A 25,870-nucleotide genomic window follows, 5' to 3' on the forward strand; every position below is an offset into this window, starting at 1 on the left:
CAGCAGGACCGGCCATGGGGCAAATACGTGGTTGGGATTTTTGCCTTTGAAAAGACACAGCAAAACTGTTCTTTGATCTTCATTGGTATTCAGCATTAAATTCTCTATCTAAAGAAAATTTATTCCAGACCTCAGAAGTGCTCACACTATTATTCTAGTTTTTCATGTATTGGTTGAGAATTTAGGAGGGGAAACAAAAATCCCTGAGTATGTATCTGAACAGAGTATGTTCTATTTTTATGAGAATGTCTCTTTTTTTCCCCAGTACAGTTCTCTCTCTCTCTCTCTCTAACAGATCACATGTTAGTTATCATGACAATCCATAGAAACTTCTTGGAAATTATGTTATAAGGCACTGCCATTAAAAAATTGAGGGTGTAGCTCCTGCTGTCCTGCATGGGTGAAACTCCACACTTAAAAAAGTGGAGCAGTTACAGACTGATCTTCTAAATTTCTCCAAATGGTCAATTTGTTTTCTGTATTGCTTGTTTTGAGCCCTTTGTGCTAAAGTTTATTACCTTGGGTCTGCAAGCACTTTCCAGGGACAATCCTACTAATTATTCTAGTTCTTGTAAATGAAGGGAATTACTTAGGCCCACTCCACATCATGCTCAACTTTTGTGGCTTGTACTACTTGTTTGTATTACCACCTGCAAGATAATTAAAATCCTATTTTGTGTTCTGTGTCTCAGATGGTACAAATAGATACAATTTTGGCTATTTCAGTGGCTATTTGCATAATGCTTCAATTAAAACACAGCCTGAGCAGGGTTAAAGCAGATGTATGCTCCAGAATCAGCTGTCAGCAGGTGTGAAGGTACTCAGATACAAATTTGGTGTAGGAAAATGTTTGTTTCAGTTTCTTTATGTGCACCTGTCAGGGTGGATGGGAGCTTTACATGAGAATCTTGAAGAGAACAGGCCAGAAGCATTAATTTTTGAACATTCCTTTTCTCCAGTCAAGGCACACATTACTGAGAAAAAAGAAGCCTTTATCATCCAATTCTCTGGAGCAACAGATCCTCACACTGGAAAGACAGAGACGAGAGGTAATCTTAAATATACCCTTAACCACATGATGACTGATTGTACCATGCCTATAAATCTGGAAGAGCAGAAGTTTGTTTAGTACAAAAGGCAAATTTTATTAATGATCACTATTGTAAAGGCCAAGGAACAACAAGCAGGGTTTGCACCGTAGTATTCCAGTCAGTAGGAGTCTTCCATTCATTTGTTTGAAGTCAAAGACCTTCTAATTAGAAATATGTTCATGGAACTTGTAGCAAACTAGCAGCAAAGTCTTTGGCCATTTGGGATTTGTGCAGTGTTGCAAATGATCCACCTGTAGCTTATTGTGTATTTGCATGTTTCCTGAGTGTTGCTTCCTGACTGTTCATGTGCTTTAACTGAAATACCAAAGCACTGGCAGATGGGCTGCAAGGCTTGCCAAACCTTAAACTTGCTGCTTCTGAAATGAACTGGCCAGATGATGAGGAGGTTGGGAACACTTATTGACAGAGGATTAGAATGCCAGTCTGTTTTTGATTTACTGAGAATGTTGAAATAAGGGTTATTTACTCTGCCTTCCTGGTAATTACAGCTTCTGGAGGTGAACAAGCAATGGGATCATCAATTTAGAAGTATGAAACAGCTTTATGAAAAGCAGGTAACAATGCTGACAGCTTCTATTGGAATATGTGTGCCACCTGCTGACAGTTAACTCTGTATTCAAATACCAGCCAGCCATAGCCATGGTAAATACCTTCTTTTGTCTTTAGCTCATAAATTAAAAAAGCTTCACCATATAAAAGTGAAGCCAACGTGTGTCAGTCTTCAGTAGGACAAACTAACCAGAGAAGCAGGGTGTCCCTTAAATAGGAGGGACCAGTGTGGACATGACAGCAGAGATCTTCATGCCCTCCACACGGTAGTAAAAATTGTCCATAATTGAGAGCACAGTTAACTGAAAATCAGCTTGCAGTGCCTGGTGTGCCCAGCCCCTGATCCACATCATCACATATCTGGTGGTTCTTGTCCCATCTCTTGTGAAGCCTGGGAGCTCCCTGGTAAATTCTCCGTGAAAGTTGCCCTCTCTAAGCAGAGACTTTCAAAATTAATTGTAAATAAGTATTTTTATTTCCTTTTTTTCCCCCCCCAGATCCAATTGCAGTAGCTTTTGTTCCTTGCTTATGGCTGTGTGGCATCATTGCTGCAGACATTATTGTCAGCTGCCTAGTGAAGCTGAGTGCTTACAATTTTGCTGGTATTCCAAAACCCAAGTTGCTTCATTGAGTGACATATCTCATCTACTCTTTCCTGCTGTAAAAAGGAAGTTTATAGAATGACTTAATGTGCTTATCAGGAAAATTTTCTCTCTAATATTTTCCAGAAAGCTTTACTGAGATCTGGATCATTCATTTTCTTTTTCCCTCAAAGAGAAGAGGAAGCCAAATGGCTCTTCCTCATTTAATTTGGAGCTGTATTATGCCTCTGGCTTGACACCCTGGAGGTGCTGTGCCTTTCAGAATCCCCAATCAGCCCAGCATGGTCTGTCACTTGCTTTTCAGCTGACAGAGATGAAGGCAAAGCTGGACATGTCGGAGAGGAGAGTGAGCGAGCTGGAGCAGGAGAGACACCGGCAGCATCCAGAGGAGGAGAGGTGGCGAGCGCTGGGCAGAGAGAGGCTGCTGCAGGAAAAGGTAGGAGGGTGCCCTGTGTCACTGCTTTTGTGCTCTGTGGTGAACACTCTCTCACCTTTCATCTTTCTCCCCTTGGGTGAGGCAGAGCGTGGGTTGTGCACAGCCCAGAGGTGAGACTGTGCCTCCTCAATATTGTACCCAAGGCAGTGGCTGCTGATCTGCCTCATCACAGAACCGTGTATAGAGAGAGAGTCATTTCAATAGGGACTGGCAGACAGCATGGCATTAGTGTATGTGGGGGAGTAAAGAGCAGGTTGATATCTACACTGCAGAGATTTCCCTCCTCACAGTTCAGTTCAGGGTGAATTTCTTTGCAAACAAAAATGCTGCAGTTATTTCCAGTGGAAGAGGAGCACCATTGCAGGTTGTTACACAAAGTGCTTGGCAAGAAATACTCAAAGGAATGAATGCAGCTCCAGTCCCCCAGGTTGTGGTATTGACAATACAGGGTCTCATACATGTGGTAGGTATCTCAGCTCCCTGTAGATATTAGCAACACAGTCAGTGCAGTTATCAGGGCTGGAAGTATCTGGGCTGATCAGCTGCTCCAGGGTGCTGTTCACCTCACCCTCGGAGTGGTTGTGGTCCTCTCTCAGGACTCCTGGGGCACTGGCTCTTGTGGTGGGCTTTTGCATCTAAATTTAGATCCCTGAGCTGAATTCCCACCTCAGTAAAACCACCAGCCTGAATGATGGGCACCTACACAAAACTTTGTGCTCCCTTTTGCAAGCCCCACAGAGTGGTGCTTCCTGTTCTCATTCTGCTTCATGGTATCATGTTCTTCATGACCTCTTGTGAGAGTTTCTGGATGGTGATGGCATGTGATGGCTGAAGCTGGGTTTCTCTATTCACGTGGTAACCTGAAACAAGTGGTAGTTGTATCACTTCGAGGCTCAGATAGGATGTGAGTTAGCTGGTGCAGGAAAAGAAATGCAATCCCCTTAGCTTGTATCTGTATAAGCAGAAGATTCATCTTACTTATCAATTAGTCTTAGCTAAGCACATACTTGATTTCCAGCTCATAGCACAATTTACATGTTTTAAGGCAAATTTTGTCATTATGTACTTGCTGAATCACTGCCTGTATTTGCTCTGAGTGTTGATTCAATGTGAGACAGTTCATATTCCTATTCATGTTACTGCCTGCCTTTTAATATATGATACCTGGGAAAAATAGCTACCATTTTGTAAAAATAAGGATGAGTAGTACACTCTCCCAGGTTTTTTACTGCATACATGAATAATAAACTAAATAACAATATAGTCCAAAAACTTTTTATGGGGACAGGTTAACCAGCATGGAACTTTGGTCTTAAATCTGCAATTACTTTGAAGTTGCACACACACCATTCAGCCAGTAAATGCTTGTCAGCTTGAGCTAGCTCCTGGATGAGTTCCTATACATATTGCAGAGATACCTTGCTAATCTTGCCTAGTTTTTGGAGAAAACGAAATGTTCCAGCTAACTTGGAACACAGCAGAGTAAAGTTCCTCATGTGTAAGCAACAGTTACTCAGGAGTGTTTTTCATGGTGATGAGCTTCTGATGAGCCCCAACTGTGACTGGCTGCACAGAGATGTGCCTGTTACACAGAGGAAACCCCCATTCATATGGTGTGCTGTGCCTGTGATTGTTGGGTCTCACGTTTTTATTCACATAAAGCAGCTGCAGAAGAATTTTTTTTTTTTTTTTTTTTTTAACTAGGCCTTCTGTTTCATTTGCCTGAACAGCTTTGCCCTGAGACCAGTCTGGCAAAAACGGGATAGTAAGGAATGCCTTATGCCTTACCCTGTGAGGGAAGTTTACAAAATGCCATTTGCTTCAGGATCCGATTTGGATCTCAGCTCCCTTCACTGTAAATTGAAAATAGCCATACTGAAAGAGAATAAGAGAGTCAAATTCACAGTTAGGCAAATCTGCCCTAATAATTCTTATAATGGCATCTTGGAAAGAAGGCTCATCTGTAAATCCTTTTGTAAGTAGGGACAGTGTGGGCATATGCACCAGGAATCGTCCAGGTGAAGTCAACAACAACTGTGATGGGGTCAAAAAAGTGGATTTTTAAGCCTTGTTTGGTTCCTTGGTAATTCTGGAGCAAGCTGAGACCTTATCTTATGTAGTGGATAAAGCCCTAAGACTATTTGACCCTGAGATCTGGTTTTGTCTTTAATGTTGTGTGGCACTGGGAATGGCTGGGACTCCATCAGCATTTAGTCCTGGCCTTATTCTCTGAGTACACAGGAGAAATGCAGGTCTGGGGTAACTGTCATGGTGATTTTGATCTGCTTGGCCTGCCAGCATTCTCATGCCTTCGTGCAACTGCAGAGAGCAAGGGTTTAGTCTGGTATGTTGTCTCTGTCTCGTCATATGGTGAGTGGTCAAAACAATTTCTACAGACTTTATCATATCTGGGTGTACTAATGATCTGCCTTCCTGTTGGTCCCTTCCCAGCTGTGTTTGGGGCAACAAAAATGCAGCACATCTGTCAGACAGAAGATTATTCTGAAAATTGTTCTTGAAAAATGTTTCCATCTGCATTTCAGCAGCATCTCTCTTGTTTTTTTACATCCCAGAAAGATACAGAGGTCCTTAGTGAAGCTCTCCATGAAATGAAGGAAGAGAACAGGCTCCTGAAGCAGAAGAATGCCTCAATGACCAGAAAGAAAGAATACTATGAGAGTGAAATAAGTCGTCTCAACAAGGTAGAACAGGAGTGAGCTGCTGATTCCTTTAATTCTAAGATCTCTGTTGTCAGTGACCTACCAGATAGCATCTTTTCAGTCCTGGGTGAACAACCTGGTGGCAAACTCATGATGACCATTTGGGAGCTGGGGAAACAAGCAAGAACTCACTTCAGCTCATTCCTGTGCATGCTGCTCTTCACAGGTAGTAGGGTTGCATTGTAAAGAGAAAAATCTAGAGAGTATTTCGCTGCTCCTATGAAATCTCTCTATGTGTCATGTCATGCCTAAGCCCCTTCTACATCCTCCCTCCTCAGAGCAAAAGGGAAATGGCACAAAGATGCTTCTGTATGCACCTGGTGAAACACTGTGGTTGAAAAGAAAGGTCACACAGTTTAAAAACTGTTGTCGTACATATATTCTGTATTTGAGAACAATGGCTTCTCTTCACAAGATATGGTCCTGTCCTGCTGTTTATATCCATGCACACATATATTCATACCTATAATATTATGTGTATATGTGTCCCACTGAGGAAATTGCCACTAAATAGCTAAATGGGATTTTTTTTTTTAACTGAGGGAAAGTAATAAATGTAATTATGTTTAATCAAAAGATCACATAAAGCAGTGGGTGTTTTCTAACAATTTTGTATTTCTTGGTGAACCACAAACACTTCCTGAGGAAATGCACTGCAGTAACCATTGCTGTGTAACTTTAATAAGTGCTTTAATAAGCTAAAGGGCCATGATGTGCAAAAGTTGAGCCAAAAAACATAATGTTGCTATAAGAAAAAATCTGACAGAACCCATGATCTCTAGCTCTTTTTGAAATGCATTGACAGGACTTGCTCAAAGCTCCAGTCTAACTTTAATTCAAGGCCTTGTTTGTTAAACAACTTACTTAAATATTTTATTTTGCTGTTTTATGATGTGGCTGTAATAAGACAGATGGATATATAGACCATTCTTTTAAATGAAGCATAAATTTCATATAATACGCTTTCCCAACAGTAATTTATTGATTTTACGTGTATTTTCATCCTTCGAATCTCATATCATGAATGCACATAAAACTGAAAGGGACCCTCTGTGCCCTTTTAACTTCAGTTCCCTTCTATTGCAGGTTCAGCCACTTGAAGTTGTTTGATTTCAGAGAATTTGTAATAAATTTTTCTTCTTTTTGGGTGAAAGGATAAAGCAGGGTCTCACAGTATTGTTTCCAAATGCAGTTCAAAAAAAATCTTCACCTTACTGTTAACCTTTTAAGATTGAATTTTCTGGATTTTTCTTTTCTTTTTTTCTTCCCCCCCCCTCCATAATTCTGAGTTGTAGAACCTCCTCAAAAAGGTGTTAAAGGGAGTCTCAGAGGGGCAGAAGAAGGGTTAATCAGTAATCAGGGTATCTGTATTTTCACCCTCCCAGTTTAAGTTCAACCTTCTTTATGTACTGGCATGGAACACAAGCTTTGCCACTATTATACAATTTCACTTCTGCACAATTCTCAGGGACAGGAGCTCATCAGATAAAAAAGCCTTCCTTTTCTCTTCTGTGCCTTCCATGGAAAGTGCTTGATTTTTGTTGGGCCTTGGATAATAAATGCTAATCCTTGGATTACCTTGGATACTGGTTCTCCTGCTTGGCTGCTTCTTCCCCCTTTCCTCTTCCTGCTCCAAATTATCTTCTCTCCTTCCCTCGTGGAGTGGGCAGCAGGGGAGAGCTGAGGACCATCAGCACAAGTTGAACTTCTGAAAGGGATGAAGTTAGGGATTCGTATCTTATGTGAGAGAATTTGGAAGGTACTGAACGGCATTTGTGCTAGAGTAAAGAAAGTAATACATAATTATAATATATGGTTATAGACAGATGGAAGAGTGATTTAAAGATTATGCCAGTCCAAAGGAGAGCTGTGTAGTACTGTTGCAAATAACAACATCTGCAAAGAACTGTGTCAGAATTTCAGTGTAAAACAGAGTTAAGAGTGGTACCAATGTTGTGTGTATTCGTAACTCCCTCTAGTGACAAGCTATCGAGACTACACAACTTCCTCTCAAACAGGAGGCTTTACTTTTGTTCCACGTGAAGGAATCTCTACTTTCAGTGCAGAAAATGTTTCAGTCAAACTTTACTGTAGTAAAGTGAGTTTATATCCAGTGTATATAAGTGAAGCAACTACAAGTGAAGGGGAAACCGCTTTCTAATAGTTTAAAAGCTTTTTTTTTCTTTTTCATGTAGTGGATCTCTGCTCAGTAATTTTGCTGTTTGATGTTGTAGGCCCTTCTGGATGCATTGAAAAAGCAGCACCCACCTGTGGTTGGGACTCCTCCAGGAAAGGGTGACAGGAGCAGCATTGAGGAGATGAGAACCCAACTTGGAGTTCTTAAACAGCAGGTAAGAACATCTTAAGTAAGCCTGGATGGATTTCACAGAGCATAATTTCTCCTTCTCTCCCAGGAATTGTGCCTGGTAGACTTGCTGTGTAGAACTTTTGAAAGGAAGAGCCAGTTTAGCCACAGCCCTTTGGAATGATGTTTCCCCAGATGCTGTCATCACAGCAGTGTCCACAAAGTGAATCTGAGTCCTGGCAAAGGACTGGAGCAAGGACTTGCGGAGGGCTCAAAGCAGCAGAATGGCTCTCCTGACGCTTGGAGGTGTCCTGCCAGCTCTCTGCTAGGGGCTGAATTTCATCCAGAGGGAATGCTGAATTTCATGAGTTACTGATTGTGTCTTCTGCTTCTTTTACCTTAGAAGTTGCCAATGTAGTGAATTATCCAAGGATCCTAGTCTTGGAACACTAGAGTGTTGGCATTGCAGTTTTTTTAAGTTACATCGATAACCTGCATCCCAAGCACTATAGATTTGTATTTATTTATTTTTTAATCTTTGTTCTGAGCAACTCAAGTGTTTTCTGCACTGCCTTTCTTTCCATACGAAAGAATCTGTTTAACAACATAATAGTTTTCAGATAATTTTACACTTCAGGTCTGTTGTCCTGGATAGTGTCAGGGTTAACGTTATTGACACACAAATGGATGTGATCAGAATGGGAATTTTATTCAATGGGAATAAAATACTTGTTTCTGTCACGTTTGACAGCAGAGCCAGATTTTGCTCTCTAATGTAATGCTTGCCACATGCTGGAGAACAAAATCCTGCACTTGATTGTACAGTAATGAGTTATTTCATTCTACACAATAAAATAGAGTAAACCATTTTTTTTCCCAAAATTCTCATGGGGTATCCATTTTATGAATGTGTTTTTCTAGTTGTATAAATCAGTACAGTGAGTCCAGACTTCCTTCTACACGAATGGAGCAGAAGGCTCTAACTGGATGGAGGGAGGACCTTTGGAGCAAAGAGAGATGTGACAGAGTCCCACAGGAGCTTAGCTGTCATCAGCCCATCCCTGGTCACGGCAGGAGATGAAGGCATTCATTGCTTGGGAGGTGTCCTCCTCTTTCTCAGGGCAACAGAATATACAGCAAAACTGTGCCAAAGTGGTTCCCTTGCAGCTCCAGCAGATTGTACACCTGGGGAGTGGGAGGTGGGACAGCAGAAAGGGAATTGGGAGAGAAGAAATGAGGAAATACTGAGGAGGGAAGTGTGTAGATGGACAAGGGATACAGGGATTTCTGCAAGTGACAGCCTTGTCTCTGCTTTGGAGGGTCAGGAAAAGAATTTTCCTGTGTTGACCTTTTCCTTCCCCTGAGGTATTAACATTTTCCTAGTCCTTCTGAGAAGTCATAGCACTGCTTCCAGCACAAAGAAAACTGGATCTGCCCAATGGGCCAGACATGAGCCACAGCAAGCAAGTTTTTTGGGAAGAGACTGTCAGCAGGCTTTAGTGAGCAACCAAGAGGACATGAAAGGGCTTCTGAAAGTTCTGGTGGTGCTTCCCACCCAAACATGCCTTTGCTATTATTTGTTGGTAGAAGTGCCAGCAACCTCCAGCTTCTCACCAGGTGGACATCTGACCATTAGCTGAAGAATTAAGGCAGTCATCTTAACACCAATTAATTTTTGGATTTGTGTTTTGTTTCCAAATCCGTGCACTCGCTGCCTGTGCCTGGGGTGGTCAGATATTTTTTAATGGGATGAAGCTCTATGATTCCTGACCACATAAAAAGAGCTAAGCCACTGCATCCTTCAGCATTTGCAAGGCAGCTTATTTTCTAGGAACGGGGTCAAACATCTGTATTTCCATTGGGAATTGTGTACATTACATTCCATTTGGAATTGTGTACATTACATTCCCCTCTGTCTCTACACTGGGGTGAGGAGGTTCTTCACTAACTCCTTGCACTTGAGATACAGGAGGGAGTTAGAAGTGCCCATTGTTAAAGAGAAAACTGGAAAAATGTTAGTGAAATGTTTGTCCTGCCACTGTTAATCCCTTAAAAAGATTGTTTATAATATTTAAAACTGCTATTTGCCAGTCAGCCTTTTAAATGACAAGGTTGTACAAAAGCTGGCACTGGGGACTGTTTCAATTGATGTGTGCCATTGGAGAATGTCCATTGCTTGTCACTTGGTATTGGTCACAAAAAAAGACCAGGGAAACTTTGTTTGGAGGATTGTACAGAGGAGGGATCCCTTTGGAATGCACCCTCCTGCTTGGGCAGTGTTTAGAAAGCAACCAAACCACAAAGTGGCTCTGCTGAAGTTCACACACTGTTCATAATGATTGCAGGTCCAAATATATGAGGAGGACTTCAGAAAGGAGAGATCTGACCGGGAGAGGCTTAATGAGGAGAAAGAAGCATTGCAGAAAACTAATGAGAGATTACAATCTCAACTGAGTAGACTCAGCTCTCAGGTATGAGTCCAAAGAAAGCTCCCATTGCCAGCACATGTGTATTTTATTTTTTTTTCTCACTTTCCACACAACTCAAGGCTTTCTGGCTTCCCTTAATTGACATTGGATTTTATATGAGGTCACCACCTGGGATGAAATCATTCTGAAGTAATGCAGTAAGAAGATGAGAAATTATTAGAGAAGACTTCCAAAATAAGTAGATGAAGGGAGTATTTATTGCGGAAACTTTTCAAACATATCTGAAAATGGAGGAGGGGGAGGGGGACACAACCAAAAACAAATCCAGAAGACTTTGATTGTTTCACTGGCACTTGATATAAGAGTTGTAAGATCAAACCAACTTTTGAAATAAAGAGCTTCTGTAGTTCATCCTGACCTCTGCAATTGAATTACAGAGTGATGTTAATATCACTGAGGAAAAAAAATGGTCTCCATACAAATTAGCTGAGCAGCCTCTGCAATGATTTTTTCTTGCAACATCCTTTTTATCTCTTCAAAGTAGTGTCAGTAGGAAGCCATAGCAAAATCATAGCATGCAAAACTCTGAGCTTTCTCAATCCCCATTTAAAAATGATGAAATCTCGAGGTTTCCTGTCTTGACAAAATTGTGCAATGCTTTAAAAGAACATCTGATTACCAAAATGTTCTGTGGTGATTTATTGTCCTCCCCAACATTGTTGTGACACAGAAACTTCAGTATTGTCTTATTCTCAACCGAGCCATGCATCAGTGCTGGTGGGGTCTTGCTAAAGTGTCAGAGGCCGGGTGCTGCCCAGTGCCCCCCACTCCCACCAGTCTCAGCGATGTTGTGCTTGACTGTCCCTGCAGTGCACCCACAGTTCACACTGGAGATCTTCCTGTTTGTCTCTTCCTGCCTCGAGACTTGATTAAACAGAGCTTGTGGAGGATTTTAAAGATGAGAGCAAGCATATAAAATATTTATTATTCTGTTTTCTTAAGTCAAATTATTTAGCTGTGACTCATGGAATCACAGAATATTAATCATCTTTTACCCCTCCTTGCTCTGTCCTTAGGCAAATTCCTGTTGTCTCTACTGGAATACAGAGGGCCTATGAAAAGGCAGAGCCAAATCTGAGGCCATCAGCTTTGGTCCTATACCAAAATTTTTAACTTATCTTGTTATGCAAGTGACTGTCCTTGTAGTTCTGCTTCAAACTCTTGAAAGCTACTGTGTGTAATGAAAATACAGAATTGTTTTTAATATATAAGACACACAGAAATGTGCTTGTCATATCTTAAAACCAATATTTTCCTCACAGAAAATGCATCAAGAGTCTGGTGTGGCACAAGTTAGCTCTCTTAAATAATTTTTTTAATGATAAATAGTCTGAGGGGACTAAACAAGCAGCACTGTAACCCGTGTACCTGAATGTTCTGTTGGTTGTGTTCTGCTACTAATGCATTTCTTCTTGTTCTTATTTTCTTGATAGACAAAAGAGCTCCCAGTACAGCCTGAGAGGCCCAGTTACCCAGCTCCACTCTTCCTCTCTCCGTGTGTCAGTTATGGGGGTTGTGGGATGGTGCTTCACTATCCAGATCCTCGGGTGCATCCAGTGCCTCGCAGGGCACAGGAGCAGCAGCAGCAGCGCTCGGTAAGGTTCTCACTGTTTTCTGTGTCACAAGGACACTGATTTTCTCACAGCGTGGTGGCCACAGGTGCCATCACAGTACCATCCTCAGCAGCAACTGAATCTGTGCTTTCCTAGTTTGTTGTCAGGTCCAGATCAAGATCAAATTTACTTTGGCAAATACTCTTTATCTATAACGCCACTAAGAAGAAAAACATGATTCTTACGCATTGGTTTGTTAATTAAAAACATAACGTTGTTTGGTTGGAGTCTTGGTGATTTCTTAGGTTAATTTACTTCCATGACACACATTCAGAGCCCTTTCTAGCTGTATAATTACCCCACTTCAGAAGTAGGGATCTGCTCTGAGCCTTCAACATGAGATAATAAAAACCAAATCAGGAGAAGTGGAAGTTCTATCTGAGTGTGGCTAACACAATGGGAAATTTGCCTTTTTTCCTGGAACGCAACAGAGTCCTGTCTTCCTCAGCATGAAGAAGAATAGCTTTGCACTGGAGCAGGTTCTGTGAGTGGTAGTTATTTATTCCAAGGAAAATACTGCTTCAAAGAATATTTTTGAAGTGCTTTGGGTTATCTAAGTGGGCTGGCTTGTTCCAATCTAGTGAGAATGCATCTAAACATGGTGAATGTCATTTTAAATACACAATATCTGTTTCTGGCTATAAAGCTGTCACATATGGAAAGATGCTCATTATTTGAGAAATTATAGCTGAATTTTTGCAAAATGCATGTAAGGCTTTCAGGCTGTAGAAATCCAATGGAAAAGCTGTGGTTAGACAAGTAATTTTGTGCTTCAGGAGTGTGCTTATCTGCCTATTTATCAAAGTTGGAAGTATTGCAGAATGTTTTTCCCTGCAATTTGGACACTGGCCCAGATTATTTTGGCTCTTCTCCCTGAACTTTCATCATCTGGGTTTCTAATTCTATGAGGGATCACTGGGTTTACAACTTTGCCATTCCTGCCGGAGCACCGGGGTCAGTGTGACTGGTTGCTTTGTAACTCCCAGTTTCATTCTGACCCTTTTTTTTCAATTCTTTGCCTGTGTGAGTTGCTGCTCTGAGCTTTGGGTACCTCCCTGAGCAATTTGTTAGCAATGAGGAAAGGTGTTAGAATTTAATGGGTGTCCTGATACGTAATCCTGCGTGTTTAGGCTGTGCTTTTGCTTTTTCCTTCTTTTTTTCTGTCTTGAACTTTTTCTTTCCTTTTTACACTCCAGTAGAAACATTTTGGTTAGTCTGATGTGAAATACACATCTTATTCCTGAAATTCATTCACGTTTGTGGGGTGTAGGTACATAAAAAGAGAAGAATTGATCTGAGAACATAAAATTCACCAGAAGCTCAAAAAAGCAATGCAAATGAGTGTGATTTGAGCCACTGGTGAAAAACTACCTGTGCTTAAAGCTTTGTATCAAAGCCTATTTTGTTTGCCCACAAGCACAGGATTAGTTAATTATTCCTTTGACTGGTACAATTTAAGTTAAAATACAACAGCTCCTTTTTTTTCCCTGACAGTGTATGAGAGTGATTACTGCTGTATAAGCACGAATGACAGCAAAATGTAAAAGTTAAATCTGTTTTCTGTATCTACAGCTTCATCCTGCCATCTTAATTTAGGCAAAATTTCTGTAGGAGTCTATGAAATTTGTTCCCTGCAGATTGAAGTCTGCAAGACTCCCCTTGGGACTACTCAATGATTTTGTCAAGAGTAATTTCTGTGAAACAAGAATCACTTTTCCAGTGTAACTAATTTGAAGGAGCAATTACCTAGAATTTGACAAGCTTGCATGGACTACTTATTCCAGACAGACAGCCTAACACAGCTTCAGCTGAAATGGCTGGCCCCAAAGTTGTTTTCTCTAGTGGTAATTTGCTACTCATTTACCACAGTGGGTGGTATAAACTATAATGCACTATTTCTTCCAGGATTTCCCTGGACAAAACTATGCCTGCACGGGCATAACCTTCCCAATACTTCCTCTTACAAGAAAGATGGGAATTTTCCCTATCCCACAGTATTTTCAGGAAGTTATTTGATAACAGCTAATGTTATAGAGACACGAGTGCTAACCTGTGAGGAAGGGGAGGAGGAGAGAGAACTTTATTCCATGGTTAATTCCTGTCACACTGGAGCATTTTACAGCTGTTACAGATGTATTCAAACTGGAGCAGCTTCACCTGTCAGGTGGGCCAGGTTTCACTGGGGTTCTTTGGTAGAGGGAGATGCTTGCTGGTATCTTCTGCTGCACTTTATTCCTTAGTCCTTTTAAAATCTGGTTTGGTTTTCTTAATGTTTCCTTGTGATTTGTGGGATCTAGAAAGGTTTACACCAATTTTTCTAATGGGTGCAGCATCTAGACCCTATGCCATAGGAAAGCAAGCAAGCTGGAAGACTGGGATTGGTGGAAACATACCCGTAAATGTAAGATTTTTTTGTAAACTGCTTTTGTATGGCTAATGAGAAGCTTCCCAGCACAATTATGTTTTTATCATGTCACTATTCTTTTGTTTGAAGTGCCTGTGAAGTCCATATTGCTGCAATAATGTTTTATTGTTCTGTGCAGGCAGACTATCAGTGGTATGTTCCTGACCAGCTTCCGCCAGATGTGCAGCACAAGGCAAATGGTAAGACAACAGCTGTACAGAGCATGTATTAAATGTACTTTGTTTTCAAATGGAGGCCTTTGAGAGATGTAGAGTAAACTTTCCTGTCTATCTGTTGAGTGCTTATGTGACAGCTTTGCCTTGGAGAGTCAAGGTTGGTGTGTGTGCAGCACAGGTGAGGTTTCTGGTGTAATTCCATCTACGTTACTGCTTTGTTGCAATTCATAAAATGTCTCTATTACACATTTTAGGATCGCACATTTGCCTCATTAAACACCTAGTAATAGTCCTAAAGAAAAGATATCCTCAAAATTCTCCTTAGAGCTTCTGTTGCTCTGGCAAAGACCAAATTTAATGATGTGCCAAAACTGGGGGCCAGCATGGGGCAAGTTTAGGAGTCCTTGGTAACAAAGTGCAGGCTTTGGGATGTTGTTTCACCTTAAAGGCAAAATGCCCATTGCTGTTCCTGGTCTGTTCTGGTAGTTCAGGGTGCCAGGTCTGAAAATAGAGCCATGCAAATGAACAGAGTATTCTCTGTTGTATGTTGGCAAATACTTGCCAAAGGGTCGGTACAAACTATTCTTTGGAAACTGGGAGGAGTATTTAATATTTGTATCTGGATTTGAAATCATTCCTGGGTGTTCTGAAATACTTATTTCAGACCACTCAAAAGATGGCACCACAAGGAATCTCTTCTGCGTGGGAATCTGCCATCCCATGGTGCCAGTGGGTACCATGTGGGGCGGCAGGGACTGATGAGTCCAGAAGCTGTTTTGTAACATCTGGAAGAAGAAGATGGCTCCAGAGGAACTATTCCATTATTTGCTGTCATCCAGCTTTGCCCAGAAGAGAGGGTAGGGTGGGAATGTAGCTCACCAAAATGGCTGATGAGCATCCCATAATTACATGGCAGCTCTTTGGAGGGTTCTGATGTGGTCACAGGGAAAGTAGTGCTGTGACTGCACAACAGAACAGATTAATTTTGCCATTCCTCCCACTTAAACTCCAAGAGATTTACTGCACCAGAGGATACAGGGAGGATGTTTATAACAGGGGATGAAACCAGTCCAGCCACCAACTGTAGCTGTGATCCAGGGCAGTGCACTTGGGGGATCTGAAGAAAGAAAATTCTTCTTCTGCCCTGCTTGTCTAAGTGACTTGACTTCTGGCTCCCTGAAAAATACTTCCTGAAAATCTGTGCTTTGTGTTTCTATTACTGTTCATTGCCCAGAATATCCAAACACCCCCTTCTCAATGGGACAGGGATTAGGACACTTGGAGACTTTTCCCTACCCTTTTTGCTTCAGTCCCTATAAAGAGGATTTATTAACAGTCCCATCGCAGTGCTGTGTAGGATGTCTGCTTTAACACCTCCTGGGCTCTTACTCTTTTTATCCTGGCTGCTAAAACAAAGATGATTTTGATCATTTATCCATTGATCACACAGAGGTCAAGCTTCCACTCTCAGTTAAAAGTTACTTGCCTGGCAATATGTATTATATATGGTTGTCTATATTAAAGCTGCCTGTAAGTATTTTAAGAACGGTTTCCAAGATAGAAGCTCCAAGAATATGTGATGAGCAAGTTCTTGGTGTTCCCATTTCTTTGTTCCATTTTGTACAAGTGCTAATTACAGTGGTGGGTCTAAATGAGCCAGTGTGTGCAGCAGCATTCCTGATTCTCAGTTCTCATCCTTCATTTTCTCAGTAGATGATAAATGGACCAATAAATCTCATCTCTGCTGAGCTAGGTCTTCATTATAGAAAACAAATCAGCAGTGCAGCAACTTTTGGGCATGAAAGTTTCCTTTAGGAATGCTGTTTCAGTAGATTGATGTTTCTAGGGGAAACCCTTATGTTTCCCTTAACAAATTTTCTTTTGACGCTGGGCATTTTTTCTTAAGTAATAATTATGAAACACAGGTCACAGGCTGTAACTTTAGAGCTGAACAAAAGTGAAATGAATTGGGAAGCTGATATTTTTTTTATAATATTCCATTCAAAAAAGCCTGTTTTACAGATCTCTGAAATGTATGAGAGTCTCTACATCAACTCTGACTAGTTTGCTATAATGTCTTTGGGACTTCAAAGGTATATGTCTCCAAGGGGGAATTACTAATTTTTTTCTGCAGTTTTGTACAGATGCACCCACATTGTGCTTTCCTGCCTCTCTTGTGAGGGAGGAAGGTGTTTGCACCAAAGTACTTTGGCATTTGACTTGGGTTCTGCAGGCCCTTCTGTAACCAGCTGTAATCTCATGTTTTCTGCTGCTCCTGTAACCATACCTATACTTTTTTTCTGACTGGCACCACTTTTCTTAGCTGTTCCCATTTCAGAGGAGGCTGTTTCCAAGGTCTGCTGCCTCTGTGAAACCCAGCTCATCTTTGTATTTTGTTTAAGCTTTAAACACTTTTTGCCTGCATCTATAGACGCAGGATTATCTCTGAAGTATTTTTTAAATTAAAAAAAACCCAACGCTTTGCTACAGAAATTTGATGAACGCTATTTTCTAAAGTTTGTTCTCCAGGCTGTTATTTTCCCCAGAAATGTGTTTTGGTAGTTGGCAGAGGATCACTTATGCAATGTTGTGTCCAGCACTGAACTCTCGTGGTTGTGTGATGGTTTGGATCTGACACTCTTTGATTTGAAACCTTTCTAATAGGCTGGGAATAAACTCACCAGAATACAGGAAAGATGAGAGGAATAGGGTGGGCAAAATGAGAGGAAAAAAAATAACTCAACCCTCAAAAAACTGCTTAAAACCTCAGGTCACTCATACCAGAGTTCAGCTTGTCTTCCAAAAAAGCAAAGGTGTTTTCCTTGAAAGCCCCAATAAAGAAGGAAAAGCAAAGTGGAAATGTAGGTGATACAAGACAGAGATTAAGAAAGATGATGAGATATTTTCTTACTGCACGGGCAATGTATTTCCAAGAGACTAACTCTTCTTTCCCAGCTCTGGACTGGTCCCTCCCCAGGTGCTTTGCTGTGCAGGAAGCCTAGTCCTAAATTGTGCTTAAATTCTTCCAGCCTAACCTTGTTGAACCAGCAGTGCTGCCTTAGGAGGGACTTCAGCTCCTAAGTCTCTCTGTGCTCTGTCACACTCTTGATATCAGTTTCTGACCTTTCTGTTCTTGGTTGCATGGTTCTGTTTGGTTTTTGCGGTTGATTTGGGTTTTTTTAATTTTTAAGGAGCAAGGCAGAAAGATTTCCAGCAAATGTACTTAATGTCACTTTATTTGGCAAGCAGCGTTGACTTCCTTCCTCATCCAACTGTGCAAAATTGAAAAGACAGTTGTGAAAAAGAGCTTGATCTTGGAGATTTTCCCTGGACCCAGACTTGTAATGCCAGATTCTCTGGAAAAAAGGTTTATTGCTCAAAAGCCTACTCGGAGCAAGAACCCTTTTGCGTGCTGCAACTGCTGGCATGTCTTGCCTTTTTCACTTCTGGCATGAATCCTACTGCATTTGTTTCCTTGGCAGAAAGATTCCCAGGACATGCATTTAAGGACCCCAGTTGCCCCTTCAGAACATCAGATACAACTAATGGGTTTCTCCAGCCTGAGCTGGATGATTTTATGTTGGATGCAGTGATGCCAGGCACAGGGAGAAGCCCAAATGGAGCCTTTTGCTTCCCTCTCCCAGGGTAGCTCTGGAGGCTTGTGAGAGCAGCTGGTCACCTTCTCATCTTGGCACACTCAGGGAAAGCAGAGCTCAACCTGCAAAGCCCTAAGGGTGCCCAGATGAGCACATGGATGTGCCCACTTACTTCCATTATAATCTCATCTCCTCTTCCTTTCCACACTCTGCTGCTTCCCAGATTTTTGCCCCCAAGGTACCTAATTTGCTGCTAATGTTGTTATAATTACAGCTAATTGGAAGAAGAGGAGGGAGAAGTGTGGGATTTGCCACTGAAAATAATGACATCTGTAGGGAGAGGGGAGAAAAAATGAAAAACTGAAAAAAATGGATTTGTGGAGGTCTTCAATAAAAACCAGACAGAGAAAAAAAAAAGTCAATTATTTGACATCTTAATCTTCCTGGAAAAAAATCGAGACCCTTAACATTTTTGGTATTAGCCTGTCCTCAGTGCATACATTACATGAGAAATTATCAGTGCTTCCAAGTAGCCAAGACAGATTTAATTAGCAGCTTGCCATCCCCATTGGGAAGGAAAATGTGATTATTTTAAGCATTTTTACTGATACGACTTGATTTCTGCTACTGCAAAAAGGCCATTAGCACACTTCTGATTTCTAACTCCAGAACATGTGAAGTTAAAGTGCTTTTAGAAGTCAGCTTGAGCCGAAGATCACAGAATGTGTTGTAGTTCTTCAGAGTACCAGGCAGAAAAGTCTCCTGGGAAGAGGAGCAGGATATGTGATTTAAACAGCTGCAGGATTTGATCATTTTATTTCTATGAGCCAATAGATCAGCATTTATCATTCCTAATGTTTCTCTTGCAAGTGAAATGCTGAGTGCACTTGTGCTTGTGCTTCTAGAGATGTGTTCCAGCATTTCCAAAACCTTTTGAAGCTTTGGGAAGCATGTGTCGCACCAGCAATAGCGTATTTCCTTTCTTCAATTTTATTTTGTTTTCCTAGCTTGAGTGACTTAGTATCAAATGCATTTTTGGACCACAGACACCTGTTTAGCCATGGGTACTACTGCCTAATTATTCTTTCTGTCATATTTAGCTGCTCTCTTGGGTGCACCTAATGCCAGAGTACACCTCTGAGCACTGCTGAATGTCAGCTGATCTTTTTAGAAGTCTGGAAAGGGTTTGCAGGGGGGCTTTAAGTCATTAGACCCTACTGTTTGCTCTGTACCAACCATCAGGACTAGAGGAAAATTGAGACAGAGACTCCTAGAGCACTCTGTGATATCCCCACTCCCTTTTGTTACTTCACTCCTACTGCCGCTCAATGGTTTGGTTACAGTCTTGTAATGAAGTACAATGCTGGCTCTGGGGAGTGTGTGTGTGTGAAAGTGTTACAACACAGAGGAAAATTACTCATAAGTGAGTTGTATTTCTCAATGTCAAAATAATTCCCATTGATTTGCCTTTGCAGATTCCTCCCCGGAGAAGGGAGCCCATTGCTGACAGCCTCCGGCCTGGAGAAGTGTAAAGCAAAGGCTGCAAGGGAGTCTTGCAGCTTCACTATTCTGTTTTCTTCTGGGGTTTTTTTGCCCCTAGCTCCTTATCTCTGCAGTGCATGTGATTTTTGTCTGGTGAAATCCCTGTGAGGACAATAGAAAAGCAGATCATACAGGCTGGTGATCCTCAGGATCCAGTTAAACTCTGCTGGGAAGCGTTACTGCCCTTTGTTCCGAAGATGCTGTTTGTGCTGCCTTATGAGAATCTCTTTAAAAGCCTGATGAGAAAAGATGCAGCTCTTGCTGGGGATTCAGACTGTCACATCTGGTTTGAATTCAAGAGCTTACAAGCCCAACAGTGGTGTGATTTTGTTGTTGTTGTTGTTGTTTGGGAATTATGCAGGTTTTTATTTGATTCCAGGGAATGATTCGATATATCACCTTGAATTCTGTTCTCTCTTTCTTGGTTGGTAAAAGGGAAATCTGCTTCACTGTTTAGACACATTTGTGTAATTGTAATCAGGGTACCACCAATACAAGGCCAGGTAAAAGGTGCCCACTTCCCCTTTTTGAGTCCAGGTCAGATCTCCTTTTGTTTTGGCTCTAGAATTATATGTAAAACAAAATCACAAGGGGTTTTTTTCTGTGTGTACTTATTTGTATTGAAAGAATTTTAGTAGAAATATTTAATGGGTTTAACTTCTCAGTGAATATGGCTTTATATTTCCAAATTATTCTTGTGATGAATGTGAACGTTGTCATGTAACCTCTAACCCAAGAAATAAAACCTGGCTTTTTAAGTGAAATTGTATTTAGACAATTAAATTTTTTCAGAAAATTTTGGTGGATGAGTGTCCAGCAAGCATTTCTTGATAATCTACTTGCAAGGTTGTCTCTTCCCTTCAGGCTTTTAAGAAGGCTGCTGTTGAGAAACAGGTACCCAAACCTGTTGGGACCCCACCTGAAAGAAGAAACAGATTTTCGCAGGACATGAGATGTCCTGCCTGCTTTCCTGGTACCTCAGGAGTATTTAATGTGGATTTAAATTCTCTCACAAACAGTTTTTTGAGCTGTGCAAAGAAGAGTCATCGGCTACAGGACTGCCGGCATGTGTCGTTTCTGCTTTTAGAACAGATATTTCCATTCCCTTCCATATACAGAGGCCTGTGCATTGAAATAATAACCTTACAGGATTAAACATGTCCAGCATTTGATTTTGGACTCAATGGGGAACAGTCCATGGGAAAGGATATTTCTGCTTTTACATTGTAGAGCGATGCTGCTTCTGCCAACAGGGGTGAAAGAACTGACATTCCTAACTTACAGTATGGACTCAGGAAGAGCAGGAGCAAAGCCCTGAGCGAGGCAGCCTCCGGAGGGAAGTTGCTTTTTGGGGAACTATTGAAAATTAGAGTTTGACTGCAACCTTAGCTCCACAATAGACTCCCGAGTCTCTGCTAGAGAGGGGAGTTTTTATCTCTGCATTAATTTGGAGCCGACTTACAGACACTGCAGCAGCAGATAATGTAACCAGCACACAATATACCCGAGCTCCTCCTGATCGGTGATTTGGCTAATAAGGGTGAGATCATGGAAAATGCTAATGCACTGCCTTCGGAAAATCCAATTAGAATGTAACCTCATTCAATGGGAGCTCCCAGCAGGTGACCAGCGCTGCGGGCAGAGCACCCCGCGCTCAAAGCTGCCGGGAATCCCCCGAACAGACGAGCTCTGTGTGCTCGGGGTGGGGGCAGCCACCCCGCTCCATTCACTTCCACTGTTTTCCCCAACCATCCGCGAAGGTTTGCGCCGGCCATTTGTGGTGCTTAACTCATTATCTGACAGCATTAGCTGGCCCAAAAGGACGATTGAACGCGAGCTATTCACAGGGAGAAAATGGTGTTTGCAGGGCTATCTTTTTTAGTCACAGGCTTTTAATGTTTGTCAGGCGTGGGCACAAGACTGTAAACTTTGGCTCACACAAATCCTGATCGCGCCAAGTGTGGGGTATTCCTGGTGTTGTATGATATAGAGTTTGTATCTTTTGAAATGCACATAAAATGCCTCTAAGTTGCTTTTCCGCTTGATTTTCTTGGAATGATGTATGTTCCCCAATGCAGGTGCTGTCATCTGTCTGAATTAGCATTGTCAGGCTCAAACACCCCCAAAGGAAACGCTTTCTGCAGTGACCCAGACAACTCTGAGAGGGTGAGTTATTTTAGTTCAAATCAGCCATAGTGTTCTTAACAGGGATTTTTTCCTTCCTAGAGCTGTGCCAAAACTGGATATCAACACTCCCAGTTCTCCCTTAAAAGCCTGGGGTCTTTGGGGAATTTTTATCCCTTTCTGTTTTTTTTTTAATGTGGAGCAAAATGTTTTGTTTTTATACATAGTCTCATTAATTATAGCAAGAACACACCATCAGTGAAAATGTTTTCTTCTCAGATGAAATGAATTGCATAAACAGTAGAACTAGAAAGGCATGGTGAGTGCTGTGGGTGAAAGAATGCTCTGTACCCTTTGGCTCTGGGTCTCCACACCCAAAGACTTGCACTTCATTATCTTCACATCATCCTCCCAGCCTCCTACCAGTCATTGCTCAGTCACAGCAGCAGTTTCTGGGTAATCAGGCTTATGGGGTGCCCAACATTTCTGGTCTTCATCCCCCCTCTCTCTTTCTGTAGTCTAGAATAGAATGAGAAAAAGCAGGTGGTATATGACCAAACCTTTTGGTCAAACAATCTCAGCTTCCCACTATAATGGGCAGGGAGTGTATCCTGGAAATTCTACCTTGCCCATAGCACCCTGTGCTGAGCTGAGAGGATAATTCTAATCAGGTTAAACTTCTCTCTTTATTTTAAAAAAGAAATTAACCCTGAACTCCAAAAATGGTTTCTGTATTTTAACTGTTGTGAGAATGACAGAAGAATTTCTCCGATTTGTGCAGATGCAAGTTTAAAGGTCTGCAGGACACCATGGGGTGGAAAACACTTTTTTGATTAATAAAACACTTTCCCCCCAGGAGCCAGGATGCTGGTTAATGCTGTGTTTTCACTTAGAGCAGCAACAGCCCTGCTTCCACCTGCCCTATAAAAGGGCAGCACCCAGGTGCTTCCTGTCCAAGGGCTGCTCTTGTGAGAGCCAAAGGTCCACGCTGGCCATGGGCTGGTGGTGATGAAAGCAGGGCAGGGCAGCCAGGGAGGGGACCTCATTGTCTCTTGAGCAGTGTAGGAGTTAGGATCTCATAAAAGTGTGACTGTAGATTTCAACTCTGGTCTAATGGAAGATATCGGACCAAGGGGCGGTCTGAGGCTCTTCCCAGGGCCGAGGGAAAAGATTTGGAGAAGGGAAGTCTCGTGGAGAGAAAGCAGGATGTGTGCTGCTAATGTTTGTAGCACATGAGCTGGTTGAGAGAGAAGTGACAGCTCTGGTGAATGGTAAAGCTCCTTTGTTGGCCTTTTTGCCATCTGGGTGGTTCCTTTCATTTAGTTGCTTGGTTTAGCTGGGAGAAGAGAGGGAGATGTTTTAATTTTCTTGGAGGAAGTTTTCATGTTGTGCCTTCCTGTGTTCAGGCATCCTGTGTGTCAGCTGTTGGTCATGTTAATCCCACGTTAATCCATTTAAGACAACGGCATTACCCTGCAGGGCTGGCTCATGGATAGATTCTTTGCAAGTTACTCACCAAACCAGCTCCTTCTTTGATTAAATATAGCAGTCACTTAAAACTCTTACTTAAGGCTAGGCACAAAGCACCAGTCAGGTTATTTCCCTGTGCTAAAAGTTAGGAAGAACTGCACTTTTCTAAAGGTTAAAATAAGAGCTGGTCTTTTTGCAGTTCCTATTCTTTTTCCCTCTTTCTCCTCAGTGCCAAATTTGCAGCCTGTCCTTTATAGCCATGCCCCAGCATGGAATCTGTAGAAATAATGTCAGAAGAAACAATCCTAGTTATGAAATGGAGGGGATTAGCAATGATACCAGAAAAACACGTAATCAGCACCAGGATATTTCAAAGAAGTTTCTTTCTGTGTAAGTGACCTGTTCAGACACCAAAGCAGCTTTGGAGGGGCAGTCACACTCCCCTTATTTTCAACTTTCATTTAGAAAGAAGAGCTTTACAGGAGAAAAGCTGAGCTCTTATGAACTGGAATATCAATACTCTCTTAGGCTGGCAGTAGCAAGAGAGGGATTAGTTTATTCCCTGTTAAAATTCCCCTGTGGTCAAGAGTTAAGTGAGGGTGTGGATGGCAAAGAGGGGACTTGGAGCCTCCAGTGATGAATTTGCTCCAGAAGGGAAAGGAACTCGCTAAAATCAGGTTTGAGGCATGAATATTGCATTACAGTTAACTAAAAGCAGGCTTGACTCTGGCTTAGTAATGCCAGCAAAATTGGTTGCTCACAGGGATTGTTCCTAATCCTTGATAGTGCTAATTAAAATTCAAAGCGTGTGTGCGATGTTGTTATCTCACTGCCCATGACTTCTGAAGAGACATCTGACTTCCCTGAGGATTTGGGTGTCGTTGGGTCCGAGCACTGGAGCTTCTTTTCTGTTACTGGGTGATAAATTAATAACACAGGACTTGGAAACACAGCTAAGAAAGAGCTGCAAAACCAGAAAACCTCCCCACCAAATCAAACCCCACTGCATTACGAGATACCTGTTGGGCAACTGAAAAAAAAAATCCACAGAAAAATAAAAAAAAGGCAATTAATCTGAATGTGCTGTTAATTTAATAGTGTTCCCATGTGGAGTCTTAGTGCTACTGTCACAAGCTGGCCATAACTTCTTGCTGTTCCACAGATGCTTGTGACAGGCTCTGCTTTTCATGCTCATTTCTTTGCAGCCCTTCACTTTGGAGTCACAACAAACCATCTATTGGTTGTGTTGGGGTTTTTTTTGAGAAAGTAAAATTCCCATTGGAAGAGAACTTAGAAAGGTGGTGCTGTACTGCCAGGAAACTTTTTCCAAATAATTGAATTGTTATTAATAGGCATTTTCACTTTGATGAATGCAAACATTCAAGCTATGGCATGCAGTGTGGCTTTCTGTATCTGAAAGCACAGATAAGAGATGTGGGAAATGCAAACAAAGAACCTGAGTAGTACCAGGGAGGGGGAGGATATTAATAAGGAAGGAATATCCCTTATGAGTTCCTTGTTTGTTCATATTCATTCAGCCTATTCTGCCCAAATTTGTTTAGCTTCTGTATGTAAACACCACTACCGTGTATGAGCAGTGTTTCATTTTGGTTTGGAACAGCTTCATCTTATGAAGACTGTCAGCCTTTCTTGTTCTGAGAAGAAAATGATGCAGGCATTGCACCTCAATTTGTGTGTGCTGGGAGGGTGTGACACTGGCAGGATGTTTCAAGACTACTGAGCAGATGCCATTCATCTCGGTCAACTGTTCTCAAAAATATTACATTTCAGTTGCAAGCATCTAAATCCCCATTCAATTCTTCAGGCTACTTTAAGCTTTAACATATTAGTCCCTGAAATTCTGCAGACATTCTGCCTCTGAAGTCCCCAGAGACAGGGCTCTGCAGAGCCCAGACTGAGTCTGGCTTTGCTAAACTGCATGGATTTTCCTCGCTCTGTAGGAAAAACGTGTGTGGAAAACTCAGGCTCTTCCAGGTGGTCTAGGGCCTGTACGTGCAGGTGATGATGTTTGTGCACAGTCTGTGCTCCTGTGTGTACTTGCATATTTCTGTTTCCATTATACACCTAGAAAACAAGTGTTCGCTTAGGAAGGTTTGAGTGTAAGAGCTAAATATATCCATACATGTGCTCTTCCCCTGTAGGAGAGAAGTCTAGCAAGATTGCTGAAACTTTTAACCTGGCCACATAACAAGAGTCAGTGTCCTCAGGGGACAGTGTTGTAGTGAGAGAAAATGAAGATTTCTCTTCAACCTGGAGTTCAAACTTCACCAGGGTCTAATTTTTAAAGTCTTGCCAGGCTTTGTCTGTGTAGCTGTTAGATGGGTTTCACTCAGGGCTGGCAGAGCCTACTCCCTGCCTCCCTGCTTGCTTTCTCAGTGCAGGCTTTATGTTTATCCACTGCTGAGGGAGAAGTTGTGTTTCCGTTGGGTTTTATTTACTCTTTCATAAGACTACTCCCAGTTTACTGGAATAGTTTAATTGGGCTCCAAAGCAGTCTGTCCTGCTCACAAAAGAGCAGTGTTGCTCTGCTTCTGCTTTTCCTTTGGTGATGAGGGGCCTCTGGATCTAAACCACCATCTCCTCCCCTGCCTGCAGGCTGTGGAAAGGCCCGTGGTGCATCTCTGGGAGCATCGCTGGAATGGGAATGGGCAATGGACACCTTTCATCTCCTTGGCCTCTTCCACTTGACTGCATGTTGGGGATTCAGCAGG

General features: G+C 41.9%; 1 protein-coding gene across 4 annotated transcripts in view; it reads left to right on the forward strand.

Annotated features, from left to right (window-relative positions):
* The window catches only part of TNIP3 (TNFAIP3 interacting protein 3), a 58,015-nt gene extending 36,437 nt beyond the window's left edge, over positions 1–21,578 (forward strand). For all 4 annotated transcript variants that reach the window (XM_017736927.1, XM_017736928.1, XM_017736926.1 and 1 more), the window contains 9 exons: positions 960–1,049; positions 1,601–1,666; positions 2,568–2,699; positions 5,273–5,401; positions 7,654–7,770; positions 10,070–10,195; positions 11,647–11,808; positions 14,370–14,430; positions 19,478–21,578. In XM_017736927.1, the coding sequence (XP_017592416.1) occupies positions 960–1,049; positions 1,601–1,666; positions 2,568–2,699; positions 5,273–5,401; positions 7,654–7,770; positions 10,070–10,195; positions 11,647–11,808; positions 14,370–14,430; positions 19,478–19,509 (915 nt within the window). In that variant the 3' untranslated portion in view covers positions 19,510–21,578. The remainder of the gene's footprint in view (positions 1–959; positions 1,050–1,600; positions 1,667–2,567; positions 2,700–5,272; positions 5,402–7,653; positions 7,771–10,069; positions 10,196–11,646; positions 11,809–14,369; positions 14,431–19,477) is intronic.
* Positions 21,579–25,870: the final 4,292 nt, after the last annotated feature.

The sequence above is a fragment of the Corvus brachyrhynchos genome, unplaced genomic scaffold (genome assembly GCF_000691975.1).
Source record: "Corvus brachyrhynchos isolate BGI_N302 unplaced genomic scaffold, ASM69197v1 scaffold105, whole genome shotgun sequence".
Classification (NCBI taxonomy): Eukaryota; Metazoa; Chordata; class Aves; order Passeriformes; family Corvidae; genus Corvus; species Corvus brachyrhynchos.